Source organism: Tursiops truncatus, chromosome 17 (genome assembly GCF_011762595.2).
Source record: "Tursiops truncatus isolate mTurTru1 chromosome 17, mTurTru1.mat.Y, whole genome shotgun sequence".
Lineage (NCBI taxonomy): Eukaryota > Metazoa > Chordata > Mammalia > Artiodactyla > Delphinidae > Tursiops > Tursiops truncatus.
Window position 1 is genome coordinate 74,138,437 of NC_047050.1, and position 16,054 is coordinate 74,154,490.

At 52.1% G+C, this 16,054-nt stretch overlaps 1 protein-coding gene across 1 annotated transcript in view; it reads right to left on the reverse strand.

The window, feature by feature from the left end:
- COL22A1 (collagen type XXII alpha 1 chain) overlaps positions 1 to 16,054 on the reverse strand; it is a 261,283-nt gene that overhangs the window by 105,364 nt on the left and 139,865 nt on the right. The window contains exon 23 of the mRNA XM_033842909.2: positions 8,504 to 8,557. Within this exon, the coding sequence (XP_033698800.1) occupies positions 8,504 to 8,557 (54 nt within the window). The remainder of the gene's footprint in view (positions 1 to 8,503; positions 8,558 to 16,054) is intronic.

A 16,054-nucleotide genomic window follows, 5' to 3' on the forward strand; every position in this document is an offset into this window, starting at 1 on the left:
TGAGTATCTGCCTGTTTGATGCTACCAGCTCAGGGCCGAGAGCAGAATCCCACACGGTCATCAAATAACCACCGCAAGGGCCTTACAAAGAGGCGGCGCTGGAGGGAGTGGGACAGCCGCTCCAGACGCGGCCACACAAGGGGCTGGCCAGTGGCCGTGGCTTCCTTTCCAGCCGGCCAGGGGCGCCCTGCAAGTCCCAGCGGGAAATGTTGGGGTAAGGGGTGGACAGCAGTCAGGATTCAATTAGAGCCAGCCTGCCCCGTGGACGCTGCCCCGGGGCCACACTGTGGCCATCACACGGCACAGTGTACACCTTCCTCCCAGGAAGGCTGCGTCCAGCCCCGCCAGGTCAGAGTGGACTCAGCTCCAGCGAAACTCCGTTTGTTTCTGATACCAGCGCCTCTGCAAGCCAGGGGCAGGGGGTGCTGGGGGGGGGGGGTGTGGGTGCACAGGCCCATCGCCATCTACACCTGGCACTCTCAGCCAGCAGGGAGCAAACTGGAATTTTAGGGCACCTAGCATACGCCTGGCCTTCTCCGAGGTCTCTACACACAGGGTGCCATGACCTCGGTGGTCCCTGACTCCCTGGCTGTGAGCCCCGGCACTCAGGGTCCACACTCTGCAGGAGCTGATTGTCAAGGGCGCGAGTGGAACCCCAGATATGCCGCCTCCTATCCACGTGGCGAGCTCCTGGCCTTGCGGAGGTCCACTTCCCTGTGCTCTGCAATGGGGGTATGAATCCTACAGCCCCAAGACTGAACATGACGATGCAGGAGGACAAGAGGTCCGGGCCTGGTCGCTGAGGGAACAGAGCAGTGGGGTGCATGCCCCATGACGTGCACCCCGATTGTCCCAGGCTATGTGGCAGCCTCCGTCCTCTCACGGCCTGCATGTGCAAATGTTCTAGAGAATGTTCTCCCTCCCCCAGGAGGCTTCAGAGGCAAGGAAACCTCACATCTGTCACCACCAGCAAAAGGGCAGCGTGTTCATGAGTGAGAAGCATCATGGAGTCTGGGGGCACAGGAGCCCCGGGTGGAAGACGAGGTGTCGGTGGGCGACAGGATGCTGGCAGCACCCGCTAATGCCACGGAGGGGAGCGGGGAGTGGGGAGCGAGCAGGCAGAAGCTTCGGTCCTTACATCAGAGGCCTCTGCAGAGTCCTGGGGCCTCTGGAGAAGCGGCTCCTGGAGATCCAGACGGCGGGGGTAGAGGTCCTTCCTCCAGTCCACACGTATCGGGCACCTTCCGTGTTCCCTCCGGATCTCCAGGTGACCCAGCCCTCCCTTCCAGAAGACTGCAGTCTTGCAGAGCAAATGAAACGCAAGCCCGTGACCTCCTGGGAAAGCCGTGGGCTCGGCATCAAAGGCAGACGGTTAGATTCCGAGCAGCTGTTTGACTCGAGGCACAGTATCTGGTTTATCCAAAGCCTGGTTTCTAAGCATACAGAGTAGCAGGTACAATAATACTTTCTTTTCGGAGTTTTTGTAGCAAACCCCTGGGTCCTGGCATGTGGAAGAACTCATGAGATATTTGTTGAATCTAATTAAAAATATAGAAAATGACAACAAAGAAGAAAGGTGCTCTAACTGCACAGAAATCAAGTACAGACATAGTGGGGAAATCGGGGATCAGCCCAGAGGGTAGCGTGAGTTTGGTCTTGGAGGGCAAAATGGGGCCTTGGCAAACGAGGTGGGGTCCAAGAGGGCGGGCACCTCACGTGGACGGAGCAGGACAAAGGGGAACAGGCGGCTCGGCATGAATGGGATGCCCAGTAAGAACAGGAAGCAGAGGCCCCTAAAACTAGGCCGCAAGTCTGGGGTCTGAAAAGTCCGGCTTTGTCTTTGAGGCAGCTCAGAATAACAGAGGTGTTCTAGAAGACAGACACAGTCAGGTCTGTGCTTAGGAAGACATTCTGCTGTCCTTAGGGTCACTAGGGAGAAGGAATCCTGGAAGAGACAGACCAGGAGACAGTGAAGCCATGCGTAGGCAAGACGCCAGTGAGGCTGGGCCCAGCGCTAAGTGGACGGCGGGGAGGGACGCAGACCAGTGAGGCTGGGCCCAGCGCTAAGTGGACGGCGGGGAGGGACGCAGACCAGTGAGGCTGGGCCCAGCGCTAAGTGGACGGCGGGGAGGGACGCAGACCAGTGAGGCTGGGCCCAGCGCTAAGTGGACGGCGGGGAGGGACGCAGACCAGTGAGGCTGGGCCCAGCGCTAAGTGGACGGCGGGGAGGGACGCAGACCAGTGAGGCTGGGCCCAGCGCTAAGTGGACGGCGGGGAGGGACGCAGACCAGTGAGGCTGGGCCAGTGCTAAGTGGACGGCGGGGAGGGACGCAGACCAGTGAGGCTGGGCCCAGCGCTAAGTGGACGGCGGGGAGGGACGCAGACCAGTGAGGCTGGGCCCAGTGCTAAGTGGACGGCGGGGAGGGACGCAGACCAGTGAGGCTGGGCCCAGCGCTAAGTGGACGGCGGGGAGGGATGCAGACCAGGGCAGGTCTGCACGGCAGTTCAGCGGTGACAGGTGAGCATCTGGCGGGGGTTGGATGCTACCTGAGACACTAAAAGGAGGAGAGGCTTTTCCAGGGGAAGCCTGCAGGGCAAGGAAGAGATGTGGGGTGGGGGTGCGGGGGAGGGGTTAGTCTGGGATGTGAGTTACAGGCCCTTCAGAGCCTCAACTAGAGAGAGATTCCCATGGGGTAGCTGGGGGCGTGAGGAGAGTGCCGGACCCAGCGATGCCGCTGGTGGAAGGCTCTGGTGCGGCGTTTGCGTCTCCCGGATCCTAGCGCACTCCACAGAGCTGAGCGCGACGTCAGCTGCCTGATGGTGCACGCGGCACTTCTGAATCTTCCAGTGGCCTTGGGGGCCTTACCCATGACGGGCAACAACTACTGTCTAGATGGGACTAATCACCCCCCAGACTTCTGGTTGACTTTAATTAGTCCCCCCACTTTATCTTCTCTTTCGCCTGAAAATAAGTTAAACAAAACCCCAAACAGAAAGGCCATCTGAGTCACGTAGTTGGTAAGTTTCCAAATGAAACTAGATGGCTCATGACTAAATCAAAGCAATTTATGAATTTTCTGTTTTGTTCTGCACGTACTGGCTTTGGGATTTTTAGGCACGAAGCTGCCTTCCTTCCACCAAAACAAAACAAAACAAAAAACAAAAACCCCTGCTTGCTACAAGCTTCACTATTCACCATAGCCATGACGTGGAAACAACCTAAATGTCCATCAACAGATGAATGGATAATGAAGATGTGGTACATACATACAATGGCGTACTACTCGGTCATAAAAAAGAATGAAATAATACCATTTGCAGCAACATGGATGGACCTAGAAGTTATCACACTAAATGAAGTAAGTCAGACAAAGACAAATATCATATGATATCACTTACATGTGGAATCTAAAAAAAAATGATACGAACGAACTTATTTACAAAACAGAAACAGACTCACAGACATGGAAAACAGACGTGTAGTTGCCAAGGTGGGGGGAGGATGCAGTGGGAGTTTGGGGTGAGCAGATGCAAACTATTATGTACAGGATGGATAAACAACAAGGTCCTACTGTACGGCACAGGGAGCTGCAGTCAACAGCCTGGGATAAACCACGATGGAAAAGAATATGAAAAAGAATGTGTATACACGTAACTGAGTCACTCTGCTGTACAGCAGAAACGAACACAACACTGTACGTCAACCACACTTCGATAAACTTGTTTAAAGAGCGGCTTGAAACCCAAAGACTCTGCACTATTACGCCTCTTTCATAGGTGAGGATATTATTAGGGTTTCAGGAAAGAAACGTGGCTAAAGGGAAGTCAAGACTGAAAGGCCAGTCTCCGTGCGGCCAGGGACTCTCCGAGGAGCCAGAGGCAAGTCACCCTCCGCTCGTCACTGATGCAGACGTTGTGCGCGGACCAGGCGGAAACCAGGGCTCCAAGGACTTGTGTCCGGAGGCACGTCCTGTGTGCGTGTGTTGAGGGAGACTCTCCTGAGCTCCCACCTGTACGTCAACCAGGGGTGCTTTGCATCTGTCTAGTTCATACGTGTGGCTTTTATTTTTAAAAAGCAGCTGTAAAAATTGGACAAACTGACTGCTAAATTTTCTCCCAAGCTTTAGGGATAAAGTATGAAGAGTGGGAAATAACTTCAAAAAACAGAAACAGGGAGCGTCCAGCATTTTCCCACTGGATTTCAAGGCCCAGGAGGGCAGAGACCGTGTCTGGTTTTGTTCAGCATTGTATTCTCAGGGCACAGGGACGATGTTCAATCACTGTTTACCGAGGAAAGAGTATTAGGAGTGGAGGTAGAAACGAGGAGGCGGGAGGTGGCGGGGGTCAGGCGGATCCCTCAAGTCCTGGGCCACCGCCCGCTCTGCGCAGGGCGCTCCCACAAGCCAGGATGCAGGATGTGGCTTGTCAGGCCCTGGAGGTGTTAGAAGCTGGTGAGGGGGCTGCGATGACAGAGAGAACAAGTGCGGAAGCAAGCGAAGGGACAATTTTGGGACTGGAAGTCCTAGGGTTGAAGTCAGTGTGACTGTAACTGAGGGGCTGTCCTAGCTGGGGCTGGTCAAGGCAGGCCCTGCAGAAGGGGCCACGTTTAAGCTGAGAACTGAGTGGCCAGAAAGTCCGGGGAAGGGAGAACAGTGGGTTCAGGGGCCTGAGACTGGATGGACCTCCGTGCGTCGGCAGGACCGACGGGGTCAGTGTGAAGGAGTGAAATGAGCAGGGGACGGGGACAGGGCCCCGGGGAAGGTGGTGGGGTGCCGCGGTGGGAGGGGGCAGCTGGGAGGCAGGTGCGTTGCTTCAGGGCTGGGGGCCAGGATGGCTGGGATCTGGGCTTTAGAATCGGGACAGCGAGAGCCCATCTGACTTGGTTGTGTTTGGAAGGAGAAGTGGACAAGACTCCACAGCAGGTCGGGTGTGTGGAGCGAAGGGACGAGGACGACCCTGAAGGACTGGATAGGTGATGGGGCCCTTTGCCGAGGCGGGGACGCTGCGGCGGGGAGCGCACCTGGACAGGGTGGGCACCAGCCGTCCTGCTGAAGAAGACTGAGTGTTTGATGCGAGTGTCTGAGGCACCGGGTGGAGCTGCCCAGGGGCTGCAGCTCGGGGAAGGGCTACTGCAGAATTAAACGCAGACAGGAGAGAGTGATAAAAAAAGAGGGGTGGCCTCGTATGGCTGGATTAACGAAGGTGTGCGTGACACCAGCTCAGCTCATGGGAGGTTTTCACCCTCTTCTCTTTTTATCATCAATAAAAATACCTAAACAACCCATTCATCTAATTATGAAAGAGAGTGACAAATGAGCCAATAGATCTAAATGTTAACAACAAAATAACTGCTTTAATTATTACTAATAAAAAAACTATTTAATGACTCTATCAATTAACCGATAAGTCTACTTATTATTAATAGAACGTTTGATCCTCCTTAATACGACGGTGGCTAAACAGCTACTTAATGTGCTCAGTGATTACAGTGATGATGTATAAATAACCAATTAACCCAATTATCATTATTAATAATGGAATGGCAAATAACTATTCCTAATAACCACCAAGTTCCAATTGGAGTAGATTTATAAAATGGATGGAATTTGAAGATGAATGAAAATTACTTGCATAGATTAGCACGGCAACCACACTCCCTGCGTGACGGTAATGTTTGCTTTTTCCGGAAGTTGTTCCTGACTGTGAGTCCTTCTCTTAGTATGTAACTCCAGGGGCACAATGACTGCCCCCCTCAGCAGGGTTCCTGCGTAGAGGCCCAGGACCTTGAACCCACTCAGCCGTCTGGGGTTGGCCCCTTCCCTGGCTGTGTCCCCACCAACTCAAGAGGCTTCCTGCCCTCCTGACTGCAGCACCGTCTTTGCATAAACAGTTGCCCAGACCAGACACAGATTTCCACTTTTCCTGGGCTGCCAGGATACAGGAGCTACCACGTAGCATGTGTATACTGAGTCTAAAACATTCCAGCAGGTGAAAATTTTCATCTTGAAAGAGGCACCAAAAGCATCTTCTAGAATGCCAGCTGCCCGGGGCTTGGCTCACTCTGAGGCCGCAGTGCTGGCTCTTCCCGTTACAAGCAAAGCTAATTAAACTCTGAGCTCAATTTCTTTAGACTGTAAATGGACTAAGCATTGCTTTCTCACAGGTGGTTATTACAGGTGGTTACATACACGATTATATATGAACATCAAGGAGAGTGTTTGACAAGAGCAGACACTAAACATATGTGCCCTCTGCCCTCTTCTCATCAGAGCAGGAAACCATATGACTTAGTTTCTGCTGCAACAGAGCCAACCTTGATTTTCCAGATCAGCGTAGGGACCCTCCTCTGGGCCCGAGAGAGGCTGACGACCTCTCCCCCAGAGCCAGAGCTCTGAATACACCTCTCCCAGGACTCAGCTCAGAGGACTGTCAGACTCTACGTGCATCTCTTTCTGCCCCGTGACATCTGGCTCCTCTGGGCACGGACAGTGGCTGCTAGGTTTCCCGTCGCCAGAGCTGACTCTGCACGCAGCGGGTATTTAGTAAACACCTGCTGAGTGAGTGAACCAATGAACCAATGAACCAATGCACGATGGCAAGCAGAAGAAAACCGTGGCCAGGTCCAGGGAAGGTGAGCATTCAGATATGTCAGGAAGGGGGAATTACAGAGATGGGCAGTGATCCACCGGGGAAACACTGCTCTCAGTGTGGGCGTGGTGGGCTTGAACGCAGCTTTGGGTCCATCGGGTGGTGATCCAACGCGGGGTGCCAGGTAGGACATATTATACACTCTACGTTGGTTCTGAACCACTGAGATCCCCGAATACATCGGGCGCCCTATTTCTGGCAAAACCCCTGCTGTGGGAAAGCTGATTGCGTTTTTATCCACAGCCCCAGCTCAATGCCTGGCATTCAGCCAAGATTTGCTGAAGGAAAATGGTTTCAAAATTAAAAATGAAAGAAAGAAATATATTTTCCAAAGTAGTCAACAAAAATTTATAGGGAAAAAAATCTGTAACTTAAAGCGATTTGACGGAGCTGGGCTTATGGTGAATTTTTGAAACACACAAGCTTTGCTCACTGGAAAGCAAGGTCATAAAACAAATGCAAAAACACTCTTTCGCTATGAACATCAAAATGCCAGTGAATGTGGAATCTTTAGAAGACGGTGAGTAATGGCTGACTTTACAGGCCCTCAGCCCGGGCTGCAGCCTAACCCAGACGCCAGGGACTGAAATGAAGCCTGAGATTCGTGTGCGGGGTGCCCGTCACACACCTCGCGTGTCAGCGTGGGAAAAGCAGGTTTTGGAAGTGCAGTTAGCAGTGTCCTCTGGGGGGTGCCTCCCCGACAATGTCAAAGGACGGTGTGGTCAACACCATGGGACTCGGGCACGGAGGTGGAGACGGCCCGGAACAGGCGGGCGCCGGAGCCGACCATTTACCGCAGCGCAGGGGCGGCCCGTGGACGAGCCCTTAGTGATCCCACCTGCCTGCCTGCCTGCCTGCCTGCCTGCGGCCACCACACCCAGGAGGACAGGACAGCACCCTGCCCGGTGCTCTCTGCTCCTCCGGGACCCCCCGCCATCACCCGGGTCACATCCCCTCATCTTCTCTTCGAATCGCCCTCCCCTTTTACTTTTCTTGGTATTTGTGACAAATGATGAGGTTGAAGTTCAGAAGGTAAAGTGACTTGTCCAAGACGCCACAGCCAGAAAGGGGCCGAGGGCTGGGACTCTAACCTCCTAACCTCCCCCGCCCCCACAACTGGGCTTCCCCCCCAGCACACTGCTTCCCCAGGATTTACCAACCCTGCTCCGGGTGGAGGCTGGGGCTGGGACTGGGTGGCGAGCTTTGGTGCAAGGGGCAAAGGGAGAATGAAGGGAGCTCCGGCCTCCAGTGCCGGGCGCCTTGCTCTGTCCACACTAAGGTGTGTGTGTCGGAGGCAGGGGGTGCTCAAGTGACACACACAGATGAGGGGGCCTGGGAGGGAGGGAGGTGTCTGCTGAGCGGCGTGTGGCCCCGAGCGAGTCTCTGTGCATCTGGGAGGCTCGCCCCTCGTCTGTGAAATGAGGTGACCCCGAGCCTGCCCACCTGGCGGGCTGGCTGTGGAGGTCCACAGAGGGCCACAAGGACAGCACACGTGAGGCTGTGTGGGAGTGGGAAGCTGGACGAAGCCTGGGGCCAGAGGACGTTACACCAGAGCTGAGTCTGAAAGCGGAGGGGGAGCGAGGCGAGGAGGGGCAGGGGGAGGAGATGAGGGTCTGCCCTCCTCCAGGCCTAAACCCCTCCAGGAGACCAAATGGCCATTCTCCCAGCACCTGAGATGGGAGGCAGGGGGAGCAAGGGGCAGAGGGAGGGCGAGTGTCCCACTGAACATTCTTTTTAATGCTCTGATGCAGTGACCATGCAAGATTCTGGTTACAACCTGAGAATCGTTACCCCATCACTTATTCAACCAGAGCAAGCAGTGTTGCTAGGAAGAGGATTTAAAGACAGTAATTACCTGCTGCCCCAGCAATCCAGGGATTCCAGGAGGGCCGGTCTCACCTTTCTTTCCCTGATATGGAATTTAAGAAAAAAAAAAAAAAGGTCATGAAGAACCCAGGGGTAAGACAGGAGTAAAAACACAGACCTACTAGAGAATGGACATGAGGATATGGGGAGGGAGAAGGGTAAGCTGGGACAAAGTGAGAGAGAGGCATGGACATATATACTCTACCAAACGTAAAATAGATAGCTAGTGGGAAGCAGCCGCATAGCACAGGGAGATCAGCTCGGTGCTTTGTGACCGCCTGGAGGGGTGGGATAGGGAGGGTGGGAGGGAGGGAGACGCAAGAGGGAAGAGGTATGGGAACATATGTATATGTATAACTGATTCACTTTCTTATAAAGCAGAAACTAACACACCATTGTAAAGCAATTATACTCCAATAAAGATGTTAAAAAAAAAAAAAAAAAGCAGCAGCCAAAATTAACAGGCAGGCAGCGCCCGGAGCCCGTCTAATGGCACGTCTGGGGCAGACTCCCTGATAACAGCCCGTCCCCCTCGGGATGCCCTAGGGGAAGCAGTGTGGGATTGGGAAGAAGTCTGGAGTCAGGGACGCTCCCCTTTGCATGCCGGCTCTGTAACTTGGATGATTTTGGTAACACATGGCCCCAAATTCAAAAAGTACAGCAAGGTTTACCTGAGAAAAATGTCCTTATCCTGTCCCCTGCCACTCAGTCCCTTTCCTTGAAAGCAAATAATCCTACCAGATGTTGGCTAATCTTTCCAGAGGCATTTTATGTTTAGGTAAGCTTTGCACACATACACACACACACACACACACACACACACACACACACACACACACATTCTCTCCCTCTCCCCCTTTTTTTCTTTACAAACTGTAGCATATCATTCAATCTACTGATAAACTAGGTTTTTTTCACTTAACAATTTAACCCGGATGCATCCTGTATCAGCACGTGGAGAGCCACTCCATTCCTTTCCACAGCTACATGGATTTCACCATAAGGATGAAACTCTGGGCAGGTAGGTCATTTGGACCATTTCTGCTCTTCTGCTGTTAGACTCCACACTGCTGTGCAGGACCCCAGCGGGTCGTCCTGTGCGAGTGACCTGTCTCACTAAGCCTCAGAGTCTAGCCCTTTGAACAGGGGTGAGGTGTGTGCTGCTTAGCTTACACAGCACACGGCGTGCGTTGTGTTACAGCGGAATGTGAATGATGGAAGGCCCGTCTGTTTGCTTTCTTTTGCTCACAGTTGTTCTCATGACGTCAAAGCACTGCAGTCAGAAATGAAAAGTAAAACAAGACTCTGAATGGGAACCGCATTCCTTGAGTACCTGTTTTGTGTCAAACCCTCTTTTGGGGTTTCCCACATTTCCCTTAGGTCTTTACTCTGCAGGACGCCCCTGTGATGCAGGTGTTCTCAGTCCCACTGGGAGGTGTGGAAACAGGTTCAGAGTCAAGTCTCACATGTGACACAGCTAGAATGTGACGGGGTTAAGATTCAGCCCCAGATCTGTGTGTGCTGGAGCCTGTACATGTGACTCTTACTTCCCAGGGCTCTGAAGATGACTAAAGTTCTACAAAATATCTCTATAATAGTCTAGACTGCTAGATTACAGGAGCTAGACGACGTCAGCTCCTTCTCTCTTTCTGAAACCCTGGCCCTCTCCTGTCTCTGCCACTGGACACACTGGTTTGTCCCCGTGTGCTCCCCCATCCCCAGAGGGAAGGTGTCTTTACGACCTTGGACCGTGCCAGCCCAGCCCTCCGGGGTCCCGTGGATCCCACCTTTTTCCCTCCCCTCCCCGCCACCATGTCTTGGGAGTGCGTAGTCGGTGCTGAGCCCAGGGAGCGGTCCTGGGGCGCCTCCACCCACAACCTGCCCCAAGAGGCCCCTTCCAGGTGCTTCTGCCTGGAATGCTGGTTCCCAGGTGCCCACATGGCTCCATCCCTCAATTCCATCTGGTCTCTGCCAGACGTCCCCCTCACCCGAATGCCTTCTCTGACCGCGGTCCCCATCCCGCCCTCTCTCCCTGCCCCGCTGTATTTCCCTTTGTTTCTATCACCACCACATACACTGTTGGCGCTCGTACCTGCCAACTGCCCGTCTACCCACTGGGAGGCTCGTCTGAAACGGGGACTGGCTCTGCTTTTCTTCAGTGCTACATCCACGGGCCCAGGACAAGGCCCGCCGCGTGGTGGAGACTCAATGAACATTCGCGGGCTGGATATGTAACTCGTCCCTTCGGGACTGATGTGGTCCTGAGCCAGGACAGTGGCAGTGGGAACAGCCATGAGAGGGTAGAGAGAAGGGCTGTTAGGGAGGAAAGCCGTTGGCAGACTTGCAGAGAGAGTGAGGGGGTCTGATTTAGAGGCCCCTGGACCTGCACCCCTTGAGCTGGAGCACATCAGCCTGGAAGGCGCGATCAGGTCTAGGTCAGGATGAGTTCCTCGACGCTTGTCAGGTAAAATTCAAAATGCAGTCACAGACACCTTCAGAAGGGAGCCGAGCCCAGGAGGAGTCCGTCTGGGCATCCGTCCTGCTCTGATTACTGAAATCATCGGGAGCTGACCATGAGAGAGCTGAGAATGGCCAGCTCCCCTTCCTCAGCGAATGGAAACAAGACCTCTTCAATTTTCTATCTAGACGGACACCCCCTCCACCCGCTTCCAAGTTATGCCACAGCGTTATTTCCAAGATGGATAAACCACTTCCCTTCGAGGTCAGCAAAACCGCCTGGTGAGTAGTCATCAGAATTCAGAACCCAGGCCAGAGACGTTTGGAGGAGAGGCTGAACGCAATGAAGGGCTAGAACATTTAGCGGTTGGTAAGCAAGGACCAGATGGAAGACGAAGGGATGAGAAGGTCTGGGCTGTGACTGAGCAGAATCACTAACTAAAGCGGCCACATCTGCTAGGGGACGCAGCTGCAGTTTCCCTCTTGCAGAGGACCCGCCACTGTTTGAGGGATGTATGAGTTCTCAGCAGCTCTGCGCTCTGCTGGAGCTTGGGGACTGTATGTAATGACACACTAATGCTCAGAAGACGAACACCTGAGACGATAAGGAAATGTGCAGAGGGCATGGAGTCAGGAGGTTCTCCAATGCCAGGGAAGTCAGTAAAATGGACCTGAAAAAGGAGAATTACGGGCAGGTCGGAGAGGTGTGGTAGGAGATACAGAAATGCAAAGCAGTGCATCCAGAGGAGCAGACATCCCGAGTGTTAGATTTTCAGCAAGAAGGAAAAAAGCAAGATGATGGCAAGAGGCCAGAGGAAGAGAAAAGCATCAGAGATTCGTGATCGCGGCAGTGTCACAAGGCAGCCTCTCCCCCAAGAAAGGCATACGGTTTGTGGACCATCCATAAAGGGGCATCACCCAGAGAAATATCACGGTAACGGCTCTGTCCAGCTCCAGCACCTGCGCTCACATCTCCTCTACCCACAGTGTCCGGAGCTGCCCCGGTGACTCTCAGAGCTCTCCTCCCTCCCCTCCTGCAGCCACAGCCACGAGAGCTGACCCCGGTCACGTGCCCTGACCCTGAGCCAAGCTGTGCCGGCAGGTTATTCTTCCATAAGGAGGAAAGAAGCTCTGTCCAAGTTACTTGCCGCCTCCTTATCTAAAAGACATAACATCTGAGTTTTATTTGGAAATTGACAGACCACGTGATTCTGACATGCCTTTTCAGTCTCGCATCCAGCGGCCATGTTCCCAACCCTAAGCAACAGCTCACGTGGGCTGCTTAGCCGGGCCCCAAAGACCCCAAGGACTCCTGGCCTCTGGAACTCGGCCCACCAAGCCACCTGTCTGTAGGACGCATGCTCCATCTCAACTTGTCAAAGTCCTAGCCCAGTCCAGTGCCACCTCCTCCATGAAGTCCCAGCAATGATGAGAAATAATGGCAAAGTAGGGCAAAAACATAGTTGAGACGCATTCCCTGGTGTCACCCAAGAGCTCGTGAGCTAGAATCGCCAGGGATGGGGCATAAAGCTCTAAGTAAGTAGCTGCAAGGACTCGGTCACTCACTGTGATCAAAGGGAGTCTCTATGTTCTTTTCCCAACCCCTTTCCTCTACAATATTATAAGAAAAAGAGTTCTAAATCTGAGGTAGATGAGGACGGGCAAGCCATTTAAAACTTGCTGAATCTTAGTTTCCTCATGTGGAAAATTATAATCATTGTAATTATCTGAAAAGACAGTAGCAGAAGAAATAATTCAATATTTGAGGAAGCGATTTAAAAAGCATAACAAAGCGTCACGCAGATGTAATAGATAGTTATGAGAATGAGAAGGAAGATGACGGAGGCTCTGATGGAGAAGAAATGGTAACAGCAGAATTCTGCTCTTCTGAGTCCCCGGCGTGGGTGAGAGACCACATGTCAAGCAGAGTTGGTTTCAAAACCACCACCTCCCAGCAGTGCCATGGAGATTAAATAAGATAATGTCCACAAAGTGCTTAGCACAGGATCTGACATTAAGACACACGTAGTGGTGGTTGTGCTGCTGGTGGTGGTGGTAGAGGTAATGGTGGCGGTGGAGGTGATAGTGATGGTGGAGGTGTTGATGTGTTGATGGTGGTGATTATGGTGCTGCTGGTGGTGGTGATGGTGGAGTTGACGATGGTGCTGATGGTGATGGTACTAGTGATGGAAGTGGTGCTGATGGTGATGGTGGTGGTGGTGATGGTGATAATGTTACTGGTGGTGACGGTAAAGCTACTGGTGGATGTAGCAGCAGCTATGTACCCTCTGCATTTTGCACCCATACTTGGGTGTGGGGATTTGAGATGTGCTTGGCCAGCGCCAAGGTCTGCAGCAACACAGAACTGTTTGTTAACAATAAGCCGGTTCCTTGTCTTTTTCCTTTTCTGCTCTTTTAAACTGCTAGCCAACACAACGTCTGGATAAATGTTTGTAATTTATCACAAGGGCGGATATTTCAAGCCCTTCTGGATGCCAGGATGCTGAGCGAGACCAGTATTTCTGAGGCTGCCTGTCTGTCTGTGGAGAAGAGGGAAGCCTATAAATTCAAAAGAGCAATTCCTTCCCAGCCAGGACGCGTTAACACAGCCGTGCGAGGGGCCATTACCCGATGAAAGGATTGCTTGTGCAAGTGGTTCTAATATGAGCCGTATGGTCTTTTTGCTCGGTCCCTGTTCTCCGTGCCTCCAAATGCCAAACGTGATTATTTTCTACCGGTTAGAGCTGAAACCAGGTGCTCAGAGAAAACCTAGAGGGTCCTGAAATAAACCTGGCTGCACGCCACGAAAGGCATCCAACAGTGGCCTGCGAGCCAAATGATGCCATTACCATCTGGCAGAGCAGAGAAAGGCAGAAAAAAAGGCTTTACAAATGGAAAAGTAAAACACATTCAACCCAGGCTGCCACTTACAAAAGACCACTAGTGTTTCTCTCTCTCACATCTACTAGAAATCAGGGCTGATGGCCTGATCGCTGCAGCCATGGAAGACCCTCGGCTCCAAGGGCAGAAGCTAGAGATTAAAGTGACAGGAGCTCAGGGCATCCTTCAGAACACGCACTGGTAGTTGTAAGGGGTCCTAGGTCTCTCCAAGGCTTCCGCCGAAAGGACTGCTAGTGTCCAGTTTAGAATTCTGGTGTGTAAGTGGACACACACACACCATTCTAAAGCAAAAACAGGAAAGGTTTGGAGCCAGGACAACCTGAGTTAATCCTTGCCTCACCATTTATAATCTGTGTGACGCTGGATAATCTGATTTATACCTTCAAGTCTTGGTTTCCTCATTTGCAGAATGGGATTAAAACTGCCAGACTTCATAGGATCCTTGTGAGAATTAAGTGAGAAACATGTGCAAAAGAAAAGACCTAAGTGCCTGCTATGCAATGACAATTCAACCAATATTATTTCCTTCCTACCTTATATTAGTTCTATGCGTGTAGAGGTTCTGTTTTTAACATGTTTTTTTTTGTTTTTTTTGCGGTATGCGGGCCTCTCACTGTCGTGGCCTCTCCCGTTGCGGAGCACAGGCTCCGGACGCACAGGCTCAGCAGCCATGGCTCACGGGCCCAGCCGCTCCGCGGCATGTGGGATCTTCCTGGACCGGGGCATGAACCCGTGTCCCCTGCATTGGCAGGCGGACTCTCAACCACTGCACCACCAGGGAAGCCCTTAACGTATGTTTTTAAAGCAACTGACACAGTCGGGCCCAGCAAGAGACATGTGGTGATCACTGCATCTCTAGGAAGAAGGGGAGCACCATATCTCATAGTGTCCCTTCTTCGGTTCTCACCTCTTGATAAGAGAGAAGAGAAGACAGAAGATATTAAGAGAATGATCAGAGGAACCAAAGAGGCTGTCCCCAGCTTGCGGGAGGGGCAGTGACAAAGCCCTGAGCAACCTTGAGCAGTTAGGTCATTTAATATTTCTGGACATTAAATTTCTCACTGTCGATCTCAGAGATTCCTTCCACCATGATGATTCTCTAGCTTAAACATTCCAAATTTTACATTGTTTAAATGTCTGACAACATGGAACTCTCTTAAGCAAAACTTTTTTCCCCCTCCTTTTTGTCCAGAGAGGAAAGAAGATATCTAGGCTATTTTAGGTGTGACTAGGACCACAGAGCAAGATGAAGGCCAAGTAACAGTAAAGGTACTAAAGAAACCAAGTGTTTTTCTTCAAAACTGAGCACTCTAGACGCGTCCAGATGACCAACAGGCACATGAAGAGGTGCTCAACATCACTAACCATCAGGGAGATGCAAACCAAAACCACAATTAGACGTAACCTCACACGCGTTAGAGTGGCTATTACCAAAAGACAAGGAACAACAAGTGCTGGAGAGGGTGTGGAGAAGAGGGAAGCCCTGTGCACTGTTGGGGGGAATGTAAATTAGTGCAGCCACAATGGAGAACAGTATGGAGGTTGGTTAAAAAAAAAAAAAAAAAAAGGAACTACCACATGATCCAGCAACCCCAATGCTGGGTATTTACCCAAGGAAAATGAAAACACTACCCTGAAAAGACACATGCGCCCCCATGTTCACTGCAGCATTATTTACAACAGCCAAGCCATGGAAGGCCCCTAAGTGCCCCGGGATGCAACAATGGATAAAAAATAGTGGTACACATACAAGAGAACAGCAGACAGCCATAAGAAGAAGGACACTGTGCCATATGCAACAAGGATGAGCCTCGAGGGCGTCATGCTAAGTGCAATACGTCAGACAGAGAAAGACACGGTACCGTATAATCTCATTTATGATATGGGATCTAAAAAAACCTGAACTCGTAGGTAGAGCGAACAGATTGGTGGTTGACAGAGGAGACAGGGGTGGGAGGTGGATGAAATGGGTAAAGGTGGTGAAAACGTTAAAAAAACAAGTTGGACATTCTCTGTCGAAGGTCAGAACCCAGGTGGCCAGATGTCCAGTGCTGGGTCCTGTTCTCCCCACACCACCCAAGTGTGTCAGCCCCCAGAAAGCAGCACTCAGGTGTGATCCATTCCCTCTTGCACACTAACTATACCTGATGCTCATGAATGACATTACACATTTATGCATGTT